The sequence below is a fragment of the Sminthopsis crassicaudata genome, chromosome 2, assembly GCF_048593235.1.
Source record: "Sminthopsis crassicaudata isolate SCR6 chromosome 2, ASM4859323v1, whole genome shotgun sequence".
Classification (NCBI taxonomy): Eukaryota; Metazoa; Chordata; class Mammalia; order Dasyuromorphia; family Dasyuridae; genus Sminthopsis; species Sminthopsis crassicaudata.
The window spans coordinates 543356426-543372658 of NC_133618.1; the positions used below are offsets into that span (position 1 = coordinate 543356426).

General features: G+C 42.2%; 1 protein-coding gene across 22 annotated transcripts in view; it reads right to left on the reverse strand.

The window, feature by feature from the left end:
* TPM1 (tropomyosin 1) overlaps window positions 1-14303 on the reverse strand; it is a 30301-nt gene extending 15998 nt beyond the window's left edge. For 7 of the 22 annotated variants that reach the window (XM_074294907.1, XM_074294909.1, XM_074294900.1 and 4 more), the window contains exons 1-2: window positions 13792-14145; window positions 12691-12816 (exon numbers count right to left, since the gene is read on the reverse strand). In XM_074294907.1, the coding sequence (XP_074151008.1) occupies window positions 12691-12816; window positions 13792-13905 (240 nt within the window). In that variant the 5' untranslated portion in view covers window positions 13906-14145. Of the gene's footprint in view, window positions 1-7603; window positions 8959-12356; window positions 12483-12690; window positions 12817-13791 lie in introns of those variants that run through there. The other 15 variants (XM_074294904.1, XM_074294905.1, XM_074294898.1 and 12 more) reach the window with 3 other exon arrangements.
* Between the last annotated feature and the right edge of the window lie 1930 nt (window positions 14304-16233).

Genomic DNA, 16233 nt, shown 5'->3' on the forward strand with positions numbered 1-16233 from the left:
GGCTGCATGTTCAGATTTGTGGCTATTTTAATATTCATGGACCCAAAGAAATGGAAATCATATCATATTTGTCAAGTATCTGTTTTACATACACAGTATCTTAACAAGGTGATGGGAAGTTTTGGAGCATGAATTCTTATTTAAAAACTCAAAGTATGGGACAGCTAGGTAATAAAATGGATAGAGCACCAGCCCAGAAGTCAGAAGGACCTGAGTTCAAATTTGGCCTCAGACACTCAACACTTCCTAGCTGTGTGACCCATGTCACACAATTTAACCCCAATTGCCTAAGCAAAAAACAAAAAAAACAAAAACCCCAAAATTTCAAAGTACATATTTAAAAATCTAAATTCATCTGTCTATAAAGGGCTCTACTATTCTTATCTAACACCTATGAACCTATTCAATTCAATAAGAAGTTACTAAGTACCTAATATGTTCTAGACTGTGTTACTTGCTAAAATAAAGCAGTTGAACTAGATTAGAAGTTCATAACCATCTGTGAATTTTTGAGAACAAATTTTTATATCTCAAAGTTATTATTTTCTTTTTGATCTTATATACCGTATTTCATACACTGAAATGAAATAATTATTCTAAGATAAGATAAGGGCTTCAGGCTTTTACCTCCTGAGTCAGAGAAGAAAATATGGGAAAAAGATCAGATCTTCTTACATTCAATTTTTTTTTTTTTTGTAAACACACCGACTCTACTTATTTAAAAGTTATATTTGATATATAAACTATATCAAATTGTTTACCATCTCAGAGAAGGGTGGGAGGGATAGAATTTGGAACTCAAAACTTTAAAATTATTTTAATATGTAATTGGGGAAATGAAAATATTTATATATATGTAAATATAAAAAAGTTAGGTTAGATTCTCAGAAGGAAGTATGGTTACAATTAGCAAACTCTCTTAACACTTCCTAGCTGTATGACCCTGGGCAAGTCACTTAACCCCAGCCTTGGGGGGAAAAAAAAATTAGCAAACTCTGCCCCATTCTGCTGTACTCCAAGGTGTCTCCAATTATTCAAAATGGGGGGGGGGGAAGGAACGTGAAAATCTTTAAAATATCAAGAGACAACTTTAGATTAACTTAAAGTAAAAATGTTCCATGCAGATATTTTGAAAAATGGAGCAGGAGTTTGTTAAAATACACACACACACACACACACACACACGTAAATACCTAAAAACATTAGGGAACAAAGAATGACCTTTTATGACCTTTTACCAAGGGTCATAAGGTACAGAGTAGTTTAAAATGGAACCCAGAACCTAAGAGTGGATAAAAAGTTCTGGTTTTATTTCAGCTCATTTTGGGGGGCCACAAAGGGGGTACCGGGCTAGAGAGAACAAATTCTCTAAAAATAGATAATTGTCTCTTTTAAAAATAATTCAGTTGTGTACTACTGGCCATCCATTTTTTTTTTTTTTTTTTTGGCTGAAGCAGATCAATATCGTAGTTACAAGACCTATAGCAAGTTAAAAGGAAAGTGTCAACCATGATTTTCAGTAGCAGTTGTAGTCACCAAAAACCAAACTCCCTTCAAAGCCTAGGGCAAAGTTAGGAGAGAAAACCTCTTTTTATTTACTTTAGGAAGATGATTTATATTAAACTGATGAGAAATTTCAGGGATAACATTTAGTCACTTAGAACCCCCCATCTAGCTCAAGATGACAAATTAGTGAGTAAGATGAGTATCTTTTGTTATTTACTTCCCTCTATCTTTGGGTCTTGGGACATCCCATTCTCCAAGTCAAAAGGTCTTCTCACCAACTTTGTGCTTCTTTAAAGATCTGGCCAAAGAGTGACCTCTTGGAGTAAGTTTTGCTTGATTAAGCCCACCTTAGTCACTTACCATTCTTTCTCTCCCCTCAGACCTTACATCCTATTCACTTTAACAGAAATGACAGGCATTGAACATTGAAGACTCAAGGCACAGTAATATGATTCCATATTTAAATTTAGAAGGACTTTGATTAAAAACAAAAGAAAACAACAAAACCCCAAGAAGGCCAAAAAATGAACCTTCTTGATTTGCCCTTCCCAGATTTTTCTACAGCTTACATTAATTCCAGAGGTTCTCTCCAGGTTCCAACCACTCAACAAACATTAATTAACCGAGGGCTATGTGCCAAGTACCATGCGAACACTGGGGTTACAGAAAGAGGCAAAACACAATCCTTGCCCTCAAGGAGCTTATGATTTAAAGCTGACACAAGTAGTAGCAGATCACTTGTATCCAAGCAGCAAATGGAAGGATTCTTTGGGGTAAGAATGCCTTCAGATTCTCGGGAAAAATGGTGGAAACAAGGCAGCATAAGTGGGGGGTTTTGTACTGAGCAAATAGTGAAACAACTGGAGAATGAGATACTTTCCATAGCTCCACAGAGGAGGAAATTTTAAGACAAGTGTAGGATATGACAAGGTCAGACCTGGGACTGGGGGAGGGGAATGAAGTTGGAACTCACCCTGAGGGCAAAATACAGCTAAGTTACAGCTCTTCTGTTGGGAGAGGCCTGGCACTGTTATCTCAGGACACAGAGGTTGCCTAATTTACTTAAGTCCAGGCTCAGTTTGGTTCCCTTAGTGGGAATAGAACACACATTTTATCCCATAACTTAAAGGTAATTTCTTTCTCATTCCATTCCCTACCCTGTCCAGCTCTGTAAGGAACTTTGTCACTTCCCTTCTGATTCCTGAAAGTCTATTACCCCTCAGTCGTGGTCATGAATCCTTAATTCTGATGCTTTTTAATAAGGTCTGAGGTCCCTTTCTAAAGTTCCCTTTACCATAATACTTAAGTTTTATCTCAGTTAGCAAGATAGCTAATCCTATGCCTGTTATTTAAACACAGCTAGAGAAAGCAAAACAAAGTCAAGTACTTCCTTCCAACCCCAAGCAAATTATTTCCAGTCATGTAAATCACCTTTAGTTTACTGGGTTAACTTCCTTCTAACATTGGCATCCAATGTTAGTGTGTGCTGATGGGGCGCCTGCTAAGTCTTTCCCTTAGAGATACTAGTTGCTTTTACTTCAGTGTTACTATGTATCACCTTGTAATGAGTTACTTTGAGAAGGTGCTGCTGCATAGATTAGCATCCTACCACAGCTCTGCCATTCAAGTAAGTGTGCGATCAGAGCCCTCACAGCATGCTCTAAAGCTCTTTGATATGAATAAAGGGTGGACATGTATAAAACATAAAGCATGACCCTAAATAGCTAGGGGTTACTCCAAATCTCATCAATCTTCTAAGGGAAAGAGGATGAAAATTCAGCAAGATCTAGGTTTTACTATAAGCCAATTAAAAAGCAAACAAGAAAAAGCATTCACTTAAAAAAAATTCTAGTTATAGCCAAGTATAAGAATTTATTACTGGTTAAAAAAAAAAAAACCCAAAAAAAGGTAGTTTCAATTTGTAACTGAAATCATTCTTCTAATAAGACTGAAGTCCTTCTAGAAAGCCCTTGAGTGTGAAGACAGAGCACAAGATGATCAAAGGTCAGGTCTTTGTTACTTATGTGTAGTTAGTTACACCAGGAAAGTTTCACCCAACTTGCTGTACATAGCCTAAGTGATTCGACAGCCAAGAAAAACGTCTGTCCTTATATGGTAAGGAAAGGGGAAAAAACACTGATGACATTAAGGGGCACTCCCATGGATAACAGATAAACACAACCTTCCCCAACTGTGCCAAAGCCTCTAATTTATGAGACATATTTGTATAATTAGGGAAAGACAAGAACAGAGCATTGTAATGCCTTTGTCCCACTTATTTATGAAAAAAGGAAATTGAGATTATACATTTCTATTAGTGCCATACTGAAAATGCAACAGTCCTCAACAAAGGTCACTCTCATTTTCTCTCAGTATCAAAAATATTTACCAACTTTGGGGGTAGGGGGTGGGGAAGGAGGGATAGAGGAATAGTTCAGAATGTGAGCAAACTGCCTACTTCCCACGATCTAAAATAGTGAAGCAATGTCCTCTGAGTCACAGCATTATCGATTTAAAAGCTATTTGACTATATGGATCCTCATTAGTAGAATTTAGAATTAGTAGGAAGTTGTACCTCACTGGCATATGTGTTGTGTGTTTTTAAAGTCTTTATTTTCACTAAACTCTAACTGAAATTTAACATTTTCTTTAATCATTTAAAAACATTATTCTGAGGAGGATGTAAGCTTCAGACAACTACAGAAGTCCACGACACATAACAATCCTCTGACCTAGAGTTAACCACTATGCCAAATAAAGCTGTCTCCCTCAAGCTCTTGGATAAGTTGCACATCTGGAAGGGAAGGTGGGGTTGTCAGTGAAACCAAGTCTATGAAAGCAGGGGGAGGATGAAGAAGTAAAAAAAAAAAAAAGACTTTTCCCCCTGAAGAACCCTTTTCCCACTTAATAACCATTTCCTATAATGGCTTGTAAGAAAAAAACATTATATATTGCTATTTTTGTGGTCAGAGAAACACTTGTTACCCAGAGTCTAATGAACATGTGGTATAAGCTATAAAATATATGAAGATATATCCCATATTTAATGCCTTTTATCCATAATGATGGATTGTTCCATTTGTCTATAAGTACCAACATCTATGAGATATATTTCTGATTACCACCAAGGAAGAACCTCCAACTCGCTACTTAAGGTTCAGCTTTAGAGATAATGGAGGCGGATGGTCTCAGTCCCCAAAATTCTATTCTGTTGGCCTAAACCCTATTGTTACTAGTATGGGGAAAGCAACATGTAAGATAGATCATAAATATAGATCTGAAAGGAACTTGAGAGTTCCTTTAATTTTAGTATCTTATTTTATAGATGAGGAAACTAAACTAAGGTCTAGGGAGTGACTAAACAGAGACTTGAATAAAATGATATCAATAAAAATTACTAATAGCTGAGCTAGAATTAAAAATGAGACACAATCAACCTTATTTCCACCATACCACATGATAGCAGGGAAGGACTTAACTCTTCTAGGTTTCTCAATGGGGAGGTTAGGTTAAATGATCTCTGAGTCACAGAAAAACCTATCAGTTCTGAGATATACCTATTATCCAAGGGAACAATGGCTTTACAATCAAATGACCCAAGTTTTAATTCATGTCCTATTATCTGTGTCAATGACTCCAGTGGCAATTCATTTCCCCACTGACCCTTAGTTTTCTTTATTCACAAAGTAGGCTGGACTGAAAGGCACCTAAAGCTTCCTTCTAGTTCTAAATTCTATGATTTTCACAATCCTGAATACATTCACATAGACCAACTTACCTTAAAATTATACTGTGCATTTTATTGATTTTAAGAGATTTGAAACTACTTTGAAAAATATAGTGATTGGGGCAACTAGGTGGAGCAGATAGAGCACCACCCCTAAAGACAGAGGACCTGAGTTCAAATCTGGCCTCAGACACTTAACATTTCCTAGCTGTGTGACCTTGGGCAAGTCACTTAACTCCAAATGCCTCAGTTAAAAAAAAGAAAGAAAAAGATAAAATGATCTGTGGACAAATTTATTAAAAGTACATTTATCTGTGAAAAAGTATGTGGTGGTACTTATAAACAGAACAGGGCAGTCATTGTGAATAAAATGCACAAAACTTGGTAAAAATATAGATTAAGGTGACATATAATATTTCAAAAAATATACTACTTTCTCCACTGGCATGCAAAAGCATCACTATGCTAAGGGAGCAATCATAGAAACCTCCCTTATGGTATTGTAAATTCCCTTTTTAGTGTGGAAGGGGTTTCAACATCAACTGGTAATGTTTGCAGAAGATTGGACTTCCACCCCCAAATGCCAATCTGTGTTTTTAGTTTATTCATATTCTCTCTGAATGAAGATTTAAGTAGGTTCTTTAAAGACAAATTTATTGGCAAAATTAATAGTTCTTTTTGCAGAAGGATACCTGATATGAAACAAAGGAAAACAAGGAATCCTGGAGTGCAAAGTACTATTAAGTTTAAAGTTTCAGTGCTCCAATAAGAGGACCACCTTGTGGTAAGGTCTTGGGTGACTGCTAGATACAGTAAGGGATGGAAATTTACCACTTAGTTACCTGAAAGATCCATGTTGTCATAACTTTTTAACCTAATGTAGAAAAAAACCCACCTGTCTGATTTCCCTTACATCAATACTTCAACAGATGCTCCATTTCAGTTTGTTCCATATCTTAGAAGACTATTTCATGAGTTGGTTATAGCAATAACCAAAAAAAAATCTATCATCTGGTAGGCATTCAACCAACCAATGATCCTTCTTAAATTCAAGTAGTCTAGTCTTCTTATGAATGCCAGGTCTGTATTTAAAGTTTTCTAGTTTGGCAGTACCTACCAGATAGAGTTTTAGTCTTCAGAGGCACGTATATTGAGAAATCAGGGTAACCTCTGTTAGAAGATTTATTTTTTTTTTGAGAAGCCAAAGTAAATTTTTTTAGGATTTTCCTTATTAACTTTTTAATGCAAAAAAGTCCTGAAGCTTGACTTTTCTGCTAACTTAGTCCACACAAATTTCTGTTTATAGTCACAGTTATTTAAAAGGAACTTGATACAGACTAGTCTGATACATACAGCCCAGCTGGATGTCACATTCACTTTCATCGAAATCATTTCTAAAGTACTTAAAAAAATTTCCTGATCCACAAAACACACAGAACCAACAAAATGCAATCAACCTTAAGTGCCTCTAAGAAATCCTATTCATATTTGCCTTAGGAGAAAGGAATGAAGCCTGGTATTACATTTAAGTGGGTGGTGGTGGGGTAAATGCACCTAATAAATGTTGGCACTCATCTAAAGTTACCCAATACATCAAGCCTCGGTAACAATGGGATATCTGTATAAGAAGACTTCATGGGGGTGGGGGGAGGAGGAAAGAAAGGGGCACAAGGGAGGCATAAGAAGGACTGCATATGGTAATTTCCCCATTAAACACTGGATGCTGCACATCTTTAATCAAACGCCACCCAGAAATATGGCCCAATAATTTCTGGGTCAATAGGGATGATAGGTTTAGCATCACTAGGCCTTTATAATGTCATCATCCTCTTAAAGGCCAAAGGCCTGTTGCTTTCTTCTCTATACCTCTCTACCCAAAAGGATACCTGCTGCCTTCTCCCCTCCCTCAATAAGGACATAAGATTGCACGAGGGGAGGAGGACTGGGCTCAGAGAAGTCTTGATCTGGGGTAGAAGTGAAGACCACCTTAGAAAAAAATGGAAGAATTCTTTCCAGAATATTCTGAACCCCTCTCTTGCTTCCCCTGCAAGACATAGTTTTTTTCTTTTTCCTCCATCAATACCGGGGGAATGACGGGCAAAGAGGAAAGGGGGGGGCGGCTCCCTCCTTTTAGGCCTTTCTTACTCTGCTCCTGACAGCAAAGTACGTCTGGATAAGCAACATGGGTACAGAAGGGGACAGGAACAGGTGGGGGGAGGGGGTCCCAGAAAGCACCCAGAAAGGAGGAGGGCAGCAGAAGCCAGTGGAGGCAGAGGTGAAGGGCCGCACCTGGGGACAGCAGCAGGAGGAGAGCGGACACGAGGTTGGGGGCAGGGGGGGGGGGGGAAAGGACACGACAAGCTCCCTTACAGTTTCCCTCAGTTTCCTCTCCTGGTCCAGTTCCCTCTGCAGGCTCCCCGCTCGCTCCTCGGCAGAGTCAGCCTGCTCCTGCAAGCTCCGGATCTTCCTTCTCACCGCCTCCAAAGAGCTCATGCCCGCCATCGTTACCCGCAGCGCGGAGGGAGGAGACGGGGCAGAGAGGCAGCCTCGGGAGGATACTGGAAGGGCTGGCCGCAAGCCTCCAGCACGGGCGCGGCTGCTCCCGCCGTTCCTCCCCGGGCTCCGCTGTGCACTGGCCTGCGCCGCCGCCTCCCCAGCTCCCTCTCGTTCTCCTCGTCCTCTCCTCCCCCTGGCTCAGCCCCGGAAGTCCCCCCGCCTCTCCGGGCTAGGCTGAGTAGCCACGGCTCGCAGAACAAACCAACCGCAGGCGGGTGCGCGGAGCGCGGGGATGCGGGGCCGGGGAGGCGGACGGAGCCCGGAGCCGGGGGCTGGGTCCCAGGAGGGCGCGATGCGCTGGCACACGACGCGGGGCTTTCCGGCGCAACGCAGAGTCCCGGCGGGGGGCTCTCTACACAGCTGAGGCTGGGGTGGGAAAGGGTACCTGGGGCTGCCCAGCTCAGCTGGAGGGCGCTCAGTGACTATATGGGTTTGGGTTTGGAGGGAGGTGTTCGTCTCCCCTCCCCAAAACACACCTTCCCCCCTCCCCCAGTAATTAAGTTGTGCAGCAGCCCAACCTTTCCTCCCCACCCCTGCCTAGACTAGTGGGAGGGGTGGGGGTGGGGGGGAAAGGATAACGGGACCTGGCAGAGAAGAGCTGGGGCGCCCCCTCGTGGTCATGAGCAGAAAGAGCCACTTTTAAGCGCACGGTCCAAGAGGATGGAGAAGCTAGAGCATTCCTCTTGGGGATAAAAATGAAATGTTTAATCAGGAAATTAGGTGAAGAGCTTTCCTCCTAAAAAAGGAAAGGGATACAGGCCAAATCAGGGCTAGCGTCCCCTTTCCCCTTTCCGACCCCTCCTGCAGGTCTACTAGGCACTTGGTAACTTCACCTCCCTTGATCAGAGGATTATGGATTTAGAATTGAAAGAGACGTTACTGGTCCTCTGGTTCAACCTTTCATTTTACAGGGGAGGAAACTGAGGCACATACAGCTAGAGGTCAGAGGCAGTGCTTGTTTTCATGTCTTGTGGACTCCAAGACTTGACAGACCTTAAACCGGGGGCATTTGCCAACAAGTGTTTGTCCAAGAGCAAATAATAGTAACAGTGTTAAACGTGGAAGCCACATGCTAAGAGGAAATCTTCCTGGACTTCTTTTCCCACTATACAGAAATACTACTTTAAAAGCAAAAAACAACAACAACAACAAAAAAAAACAAACAAACAAACAAACAAACAAACAAACAAACGAGGGGCTAGGTGGCGCAGTGGATAGAGCCCCAGCCTTGAATTCAGGAGGACCCGAGTTCAAATCTGGTCTCAGACACTTAACACTTCCTAGCTGTGTGACCCTGGGCAAGTCACTTAACCCCAGCCTCAGGGAAAAAAAAAAAAAAAAAAAAAAAAGCAAAAAACCGCTAGATCTGAGATCCTGGTTCAAGTCCTCAAAAAAAAAAAAAAAAAGAGGAAGGACAGTCAGTCATCTAATCAAAGAGCCTAATGAGTAGAGAGCTATTTTGAGTCAGCAGGAACTGAGTCTTTTCTCTGACAAATAATTACAAATAATTCTTTAAAACTATACGTTAGTGGGGCAGCTAGCTGGTGTAGGGGTAGAGCAACAGCCCTTTAGTCAGGAATTCAAATCTCTGGACAAGTCACTTAATCCCAATTGCCTCAGGGGGAAAAAAGACTATATATTGGAGAGAAAGCACTGCTCTTCATTAGCATATTTCCCTCATTCAATGAAAGCATCCATCCAGTCCCAATCCTAACCTCTCTCTAAGATGAACAGCACTAGAGATGTTCACTCCAGGGTGACAGGAAAAAAAGGGTTTAAAGTGAACACATTCCAGCTTAAACAATAATACATTATAGAAGGTGAAATGCCTACCACTATTTTGGGGGGGGACGACTCATATTTCTTAAGCTTCCTTGGTAGGAAGTTCTTTAAAAATATTTTGGGAGAGGAGCACTGTGAAAGGAAAAGAAAACTTGGGAGTGGGGATAGAAATCTACCAATAAAAAACCCAACAAGTATGAATGAAGTAGAGCACAGGATGATGGAGGTAAGAAGACTTAATTATACTGCTTTTCTAAATCATTTTCAATAAAGCTTCTGGAGATTCTGCAGGCCTGACAAAGGAAACAGGGCCCGGGAATTTCACACCACGTAGGCCTCATTTCTCACTTTGTTCTATACTATTCATCAGCTCTATTTGTGAAGACTCCAACTCCTCCCCTAAACTCACACAGAGTACTCAGACCTCCTTCATTGTGAATTCTTTTTTGGGATTGAAGGATGGAAGAGGAGTTTAGGTAATACAGAGGAGAAGAAAAGGAACTTTTTGAAGATTTATAAGTGCTGTATGTTACTTAAATAGTTAATTTATTTCTCTAAGGACATTTGTCCCTTTCCTCTGAGTCTTAAGATGATTTTCTCTAGTGAGTAAATCACTTTAAATTTAACACTATCGTAATTAACTCAGTAACATTAAAAAAAATCACTCTCTCAACCCTTGTATACTAATCTAAAAATCAGAATAATAATGGCACTTTCCTCATAGGATTGTTGAATGGAAAAATTGAGATAATATATATCTAATTGTAAATGTTAAAATATTATATGGGCTTCAATCTCATCTATAAAATTGGAGGGGAGGGTTGAGGTGTTCAATTGGGTGACTTTTCAAAGTCCCTTCCAGTTCTCACATTCTATCATTTCTTGACAAAATATTTTAATCCCCCACCTCCTTATTTAGTTTAAAAATAACACTAAAAGATTAAGGGATATAAATTAATACACTTTAGCAGCAAACAGTTTTTCCTGGGAGAAAATGAATTGAGTCTCAAGAGCCATCCCTGTGTGTCTTTTCCCCTTTTGTCCCCCCCATTCCCCAGCTGACTTAAAATCTCATCTGCTCAACTCCTGCCCCACCTCATTCCACAGCTCCTTTAAATGAGGCTTTTTAATAAAGGGGCATGGCAGTCAGCACACAGCAGTTACAACAATTATCTTTTTTCCTCTTAAGAACTCAAGTAGCATTTTTCTCCCTCTCCTGCCTTCACTCTAGCTGAGCTGTTTCCAAATACTCCACATTCTTTTCCTTATAAGGAATATCTCCCCTTCATCTATCAGCGGCTCTTTTGAACAAGTTAAATAAACGTCCTGCTGGAGAATCTGGGGTTAGACATGCCTGCATCCCTTTAGCCATATACAGAGAAAGACATCTGATCCATATTACATTCATACAGTCACAGACACATACTTTTTCAGGTTCACTTTCTAAAACTGGATAGTATAAAGCTTAATTCTTATGATCCAGCTAGGACAGTCAACCCCCTTCTCTCCCAATAATTGAAAAAAAAATTTTTTTTATAGTTGAGAATTTGCCTTTGTTCAAGGATTTTCCATTTGAAAAAGCATAGCCCTGAATTTTTTTTTTTTTTTCTAAATAGGCTTTTCATTTTAAAGCAGTCTAAAATTCTGCTTTGCCATGATGGACCATCTTATATTTCTGTTCTCTGGCACACAAAAATCTGCTTTTCTAGTCAACGGTCAACTTAAAAAGCAATTTTCCTCAATCATAAATACAGGAAATCATTATTAACATTGTAAGTATTTTCTTAATTAATCCACATCCTAAAAATTACTTTCCTAATTAGGCATCTATCTTGGGAAATGAACTAATTGAAAGGAAAATCAATCTTTTGGAAGTCCAATGCTTGGACTTGATTTCACAAGAAAGAGGAAGCATCACTTATGTGGAATTGTAATGTACAGTAATATTAGAGGGATCTGAAGGCAAACTAATCTGAGCTTTGAGATGTTAACTGTTCATTACACACATAAAACTATGTGATGTTTGTCAGAAGGCTGACAGGTGGGGCTGGGGGGTTGGAGTAAGGAGGGAGCAGGGGTGCAGATCACACACTATACCATATAAAGTACTGAGCTATATATAACTTCCAGCTTACTTTCTGGATCTAACTCCTACAGACTGCAGACCCAAGCAAGTATCATCTTCCTAGCTGCTCCTTGGGTAGAGAGCTATAGCTTTCTTAGGCTGGATCACTGGCATCAAGTGTCTCTTCCATGGAAAGTCTAGAAGCAAACTTCCTAATCCAAAGCTGTAGTCATTTCGTCTTTTTAAAGTAAAGCACTGGTTTTAAGCATTCCCAGTCCTACATTTTAAAGATCTGTGTCCTAGACCCTCAAAATAAAAAGGCAGAAAGTCCAGGAAAGCACAGTCTTCTGTATACAAAGCCTGAATATGTAAACTATAATTTCCACCAGTAGGGCTGTATGCCTCAGAAGCAGCCTTAAGCTGTCTTGTTTTCCACTCATTTTTCCCCTTCCCCCCAAAAGACAGAAAATAGAGAGAGAAAAGAATGATGAAATAAAATGAACATGTGCACCAGCAAGTAGGAGGCAGCATCCAGTGAGCTATGCCAGTGGTGAGGTGGGTGTGTAGATACCCAGCCAAGAGTAGGTAAAGTGTTTTCCTTTCTCCCCACACCCAGTGGCACCATGGGGGTGCTGGGCAGTTGGTACAGAGATGTGACCTGGAGCTCTGAGAGAAGGAGAGAGCAGCTGGGGGTGGTAGTGGTATGTGTGTGACACTTACATCTGTCGCCTTTTTCTCCGCCAGCTCCAATTTCTCTTGGGCGTCTTTGAGGGCCTCAGAATACTTGTCCAGCTCATCTTCAGTGCCCTTCAGCTTCTTTTGCAGGGAGACCAGCTCGTCCTCCAGCTGGGAGATGGGCGGTGGGGGAGGGCGGGAGGGTCGTGGGACGGAGGGGGGGGGAGTGCAGCAGGCAGCGTGTTCGCGCACGGGAGAGATGTGGGTGCACAGAAACAGAGGAAGGCCAAAGACAGAAAGAGAAGAAGAGGGACAGGGAAGGGGAGAGAGAAAGAGAGAAAGTTAGATACTTTTGCGCTAGGTGCCCGGCCTCCGGTACCTTGGCGGCTGTTTCATCTGCCGTGAGGAGGCTGTCCTCCGCCTTATGCAGCTCCTCCAGCACCCGGTCCCGCTCATCCTCCGCCACGCGCAGCAGCTTCTCTTTAGCCGAAATGTCTTCCTCGAGCTGGGGACGCCGGGAGCGGGGAGCGCGGTTGAGGAGGATGGGAATGTAGAGATACACAAAGACACACACACACAGGCGACAGAGTTGGCTTCAGCTTCTAGGCTGATATGCCATTGCCCGCGTCGGGGGGGTGGGTTGGGAGGTTGAGTATTCTGAAGTTAGAAGGATGGGATGTACGCGGTGTGTGTGTGGACAGGACAAACTGTGGGGAGCTACAGTTTTCTGTTTCTCTATTCTCTCCCGGCTTACAAGGATCCCTGACCTGCGGAAGTCACATTTTTCGGGCACTGGGATCTCTTCCTTTCCCCCTCAAATGGCTAGAGAATTCTTTCGTAGTCTCAATGCTCCCTTCTCCCTGTTAGGCTGTCTTTCTCATTCTATCTCACCTTTCCCCTTTGAAAACAATCCACCCACCCACTGCTGGGGTTAAAAATAAATAAATCAAATACAAATTTAAAAACCAAAATAAACCAAGACATTACGAAAAGAAAGCGCACCAAACTCCAACTACTTCATGCTAGCTTAATAATTACATCTTCAAGTTCAGTAGAACTTTTAAGAGTCTAGTCCCCGACTTTCTCCTCTCCCACCATCCGTCTCCCTCGGGTTGTTAAACTCTTATACCATCCCCAGTGCCTCAGTTTAAAATGCAAAGGTGTTTCCAAGGCTGAACATCAATTTCCTTCAGCACTTGGACTGTTCTAAGAACGCGAGAGATGGAGGTAGTAGGGAAGAGTTCAACTAGGGAACTAAGAAGTGTGCCGGGCTTGCTTTTTGTCTCCCCATGCGAAGTCTAACTGTCCCGGGATGACTCCCTGAGAGACTAGAGGGGTGACAGGGGTGAAGTGGAGGGGTCAGTAGGACTCGGGTCCCAGAGCAAGTGGGCTGAGGCAGCTGCCACCGGAGTCACTAGGGCTGGGGTGAAGGGGAAGAAGCGATGATGGGGAGGAGGGAGAACGAAGGATAACTGCAGACCTGCTTGCTGCGGTCCTCCGCCGCCTTCTTATCGGCCTCCGCTTGCTCAGCCCGGTCCAAGGCATTCTCCTTGTCCAGCTTCAGCATCTGCATCTTCTTCTTGATGGCATCCATGGTGGCGGTGTGGTAAGGGCCTGGGGTAGGGACAGCGCACGGAAGGAGCTGGAGCCGGGGACTGAGCCGGAGCTAGGGAGCAGCCGAGGAGGAGGAGGTGCGGCAGCACCAAGGGGGCTGGGGCTGAAGGAGGAGGAGGAGGAGGACGAGGAGGAGGAGGCAGGTCTGTGCTGGGACAGGCAGCCGAGCCGGAGTGGGAGCGCTGAGCCGCCAGCTGCTCTCAGATATGTACTTTCCCAAGGGGGCGACCGCATTCCTCTAGACAGCCAATACTTTTTTGGAAAAGTTTTTTTTTCCCCTTCCCCCTTTTCCCTTCCCCTCCCTCCTCCTGATCCCTTCCCCTTCTCCCTCCCCTCTCCGCCCTCAGGGGCTGCTTGCTTATTCGCTGCCGCCTGCCATTTGACGGTGGAAATGACTATATATGGGGCCCGGAGGAGTGGGGGCGGCGGAGCTTTGGTTTGCGTTCCTATTTCCAAACCTGCTCTCTCCCCGGCCAGGGGAAAAGGGACCCAAGAGAGGATTCTGGACTTCCCTGGCTCCGGCCCCGGGGAGAGCTTGAGTTCGAATTGAGGATGAAGTCCTATGCGATCGAACTCGTCTTGTGGGCAGCCATGGTCTCTACTTCACGCCCCTCCCGCAGCAATTATTCTCTGGAGGGAATTAGGAAAAAGGACTCAGAGTGGGAAAAGAAGTTAGGAATTATTGAGTTTAGGCACTAGGCGTACACACTTGCACACCCAATTTTCCAGTCCTGACTTTGTTTAGTTGAGGCTCCTGGCATTCGTTTCTCCCCACACCCAGAGCCGAGGGGGAGGGGGAAACTTCTACGGTGTACCTGGTACTGCAAAGGGAATGTCTCTTTCTCGAAACCAAACTATGTAGTTCCCCCTACCTCCCGCCCCCAATCCTAGGAGTTAAGAAAATCTTTGAGTTCCTTAAAATTTATTTTCCCCCTTCTTTAGGTCCTCGGAGAAATTGGTATTCTATTACTGCATCTGGGATGAGCTAAAACTCAGACGATGTTTGGAAATCTATAGGGTTAGGAATCTATAATCCGACTTGCCTAATTTTGCAAGCAACTAAGAGGAAGTGGCATATGACTATAGGGGTGTAATTTAAGAAGTCAGCATCTTTCCTTTTTAGGCATCCAGGAGCCACTTGGCTTAAAAAATGGGATAAATGTAATCCAAGATAACGCATTTTGCCCACAAGGTATAACGTGGAGAAGTATAACATTGCAACCTGCACAGTGAGATCTGTGTCAAAGTAGAGCGATGGTGTTAGTAAACATGGGGTATTTCCCCTCTTCATTCATTATTGTTAATTTTATACCTCCCCAGGGGGAAGAGTGAAATTTTTTCCTATGCTTCAGTGTAAGAGGAGGAAAAGGGGGCTGCCCTGGAGATCCTGGCTGAGGTTGAAAGTAGTTGTGGCTAAGTTAGAGAAGGGTCTTGTTAAGAGTCCCTATAGAATAATTCACAACCTGTACTACAAGAGATACTGAATATTCCCTGGACAGTATCTGAGTAGATTAGAAATGCCAAACAACTTGTAAACCCTTCAGAGAATGATCAGGTTTCCTGGTCAGAATTTTATCAGGTTTCTTTCATTAACCTGACAGCCCAATAGAAAACTAATGACCAAAAACATTCTTCTATATTTTAATGGGGCCTTATGGGAAAAATTTACCAGATGATGCTGTCCTGGCACAGCAAAAAGGGTTGAATTTGACATCAGGGGACTTGGACTTAAATATCAACTCTGTCACTTACATTTGTGTGACATTGGCTAAACTCCTTCACTTCACTCAATTTCCTCATCTATAAAATTAAGGTATTGGATTGTTGTTCAGTCATGTTGGACTCTTTGTGAACTATGGTATGCCAAAATTGTCCTTGGGATTTTCTTGGTAGAGATATAGGAGTGGTCTGCCAATTTCTTCTCCTGTGGATTGAGGCAAATAGAGGTCAATTGACTTGTCCAGGTTCACACAACTAATAAGTGTCTGAAGTTGGATTGAACTCAGGTCTTTCTGACTCCAGGCATAATGAATTATCTAGCTGTCTCTGTTGGACTAGTACATCTCAAATCAATTTTGAAATGTATGAGCAATTGAATCTTGAATAATTTTTTTATATATAAAATTAGAGAATTGGATTAAGTTATCCCCTAAACCCCTCCTAAAACTGGATCTAGGAATGCCTTCTCATTGTTAGCAATCAGTCAATAAACTCTGATTAGTACATCCATTATGTATGTTGCTTGACACATTAGGGATACAAAGAAATAAAATATGGTTTCTGTCCTCAAGGAATTTACAATTTGCCT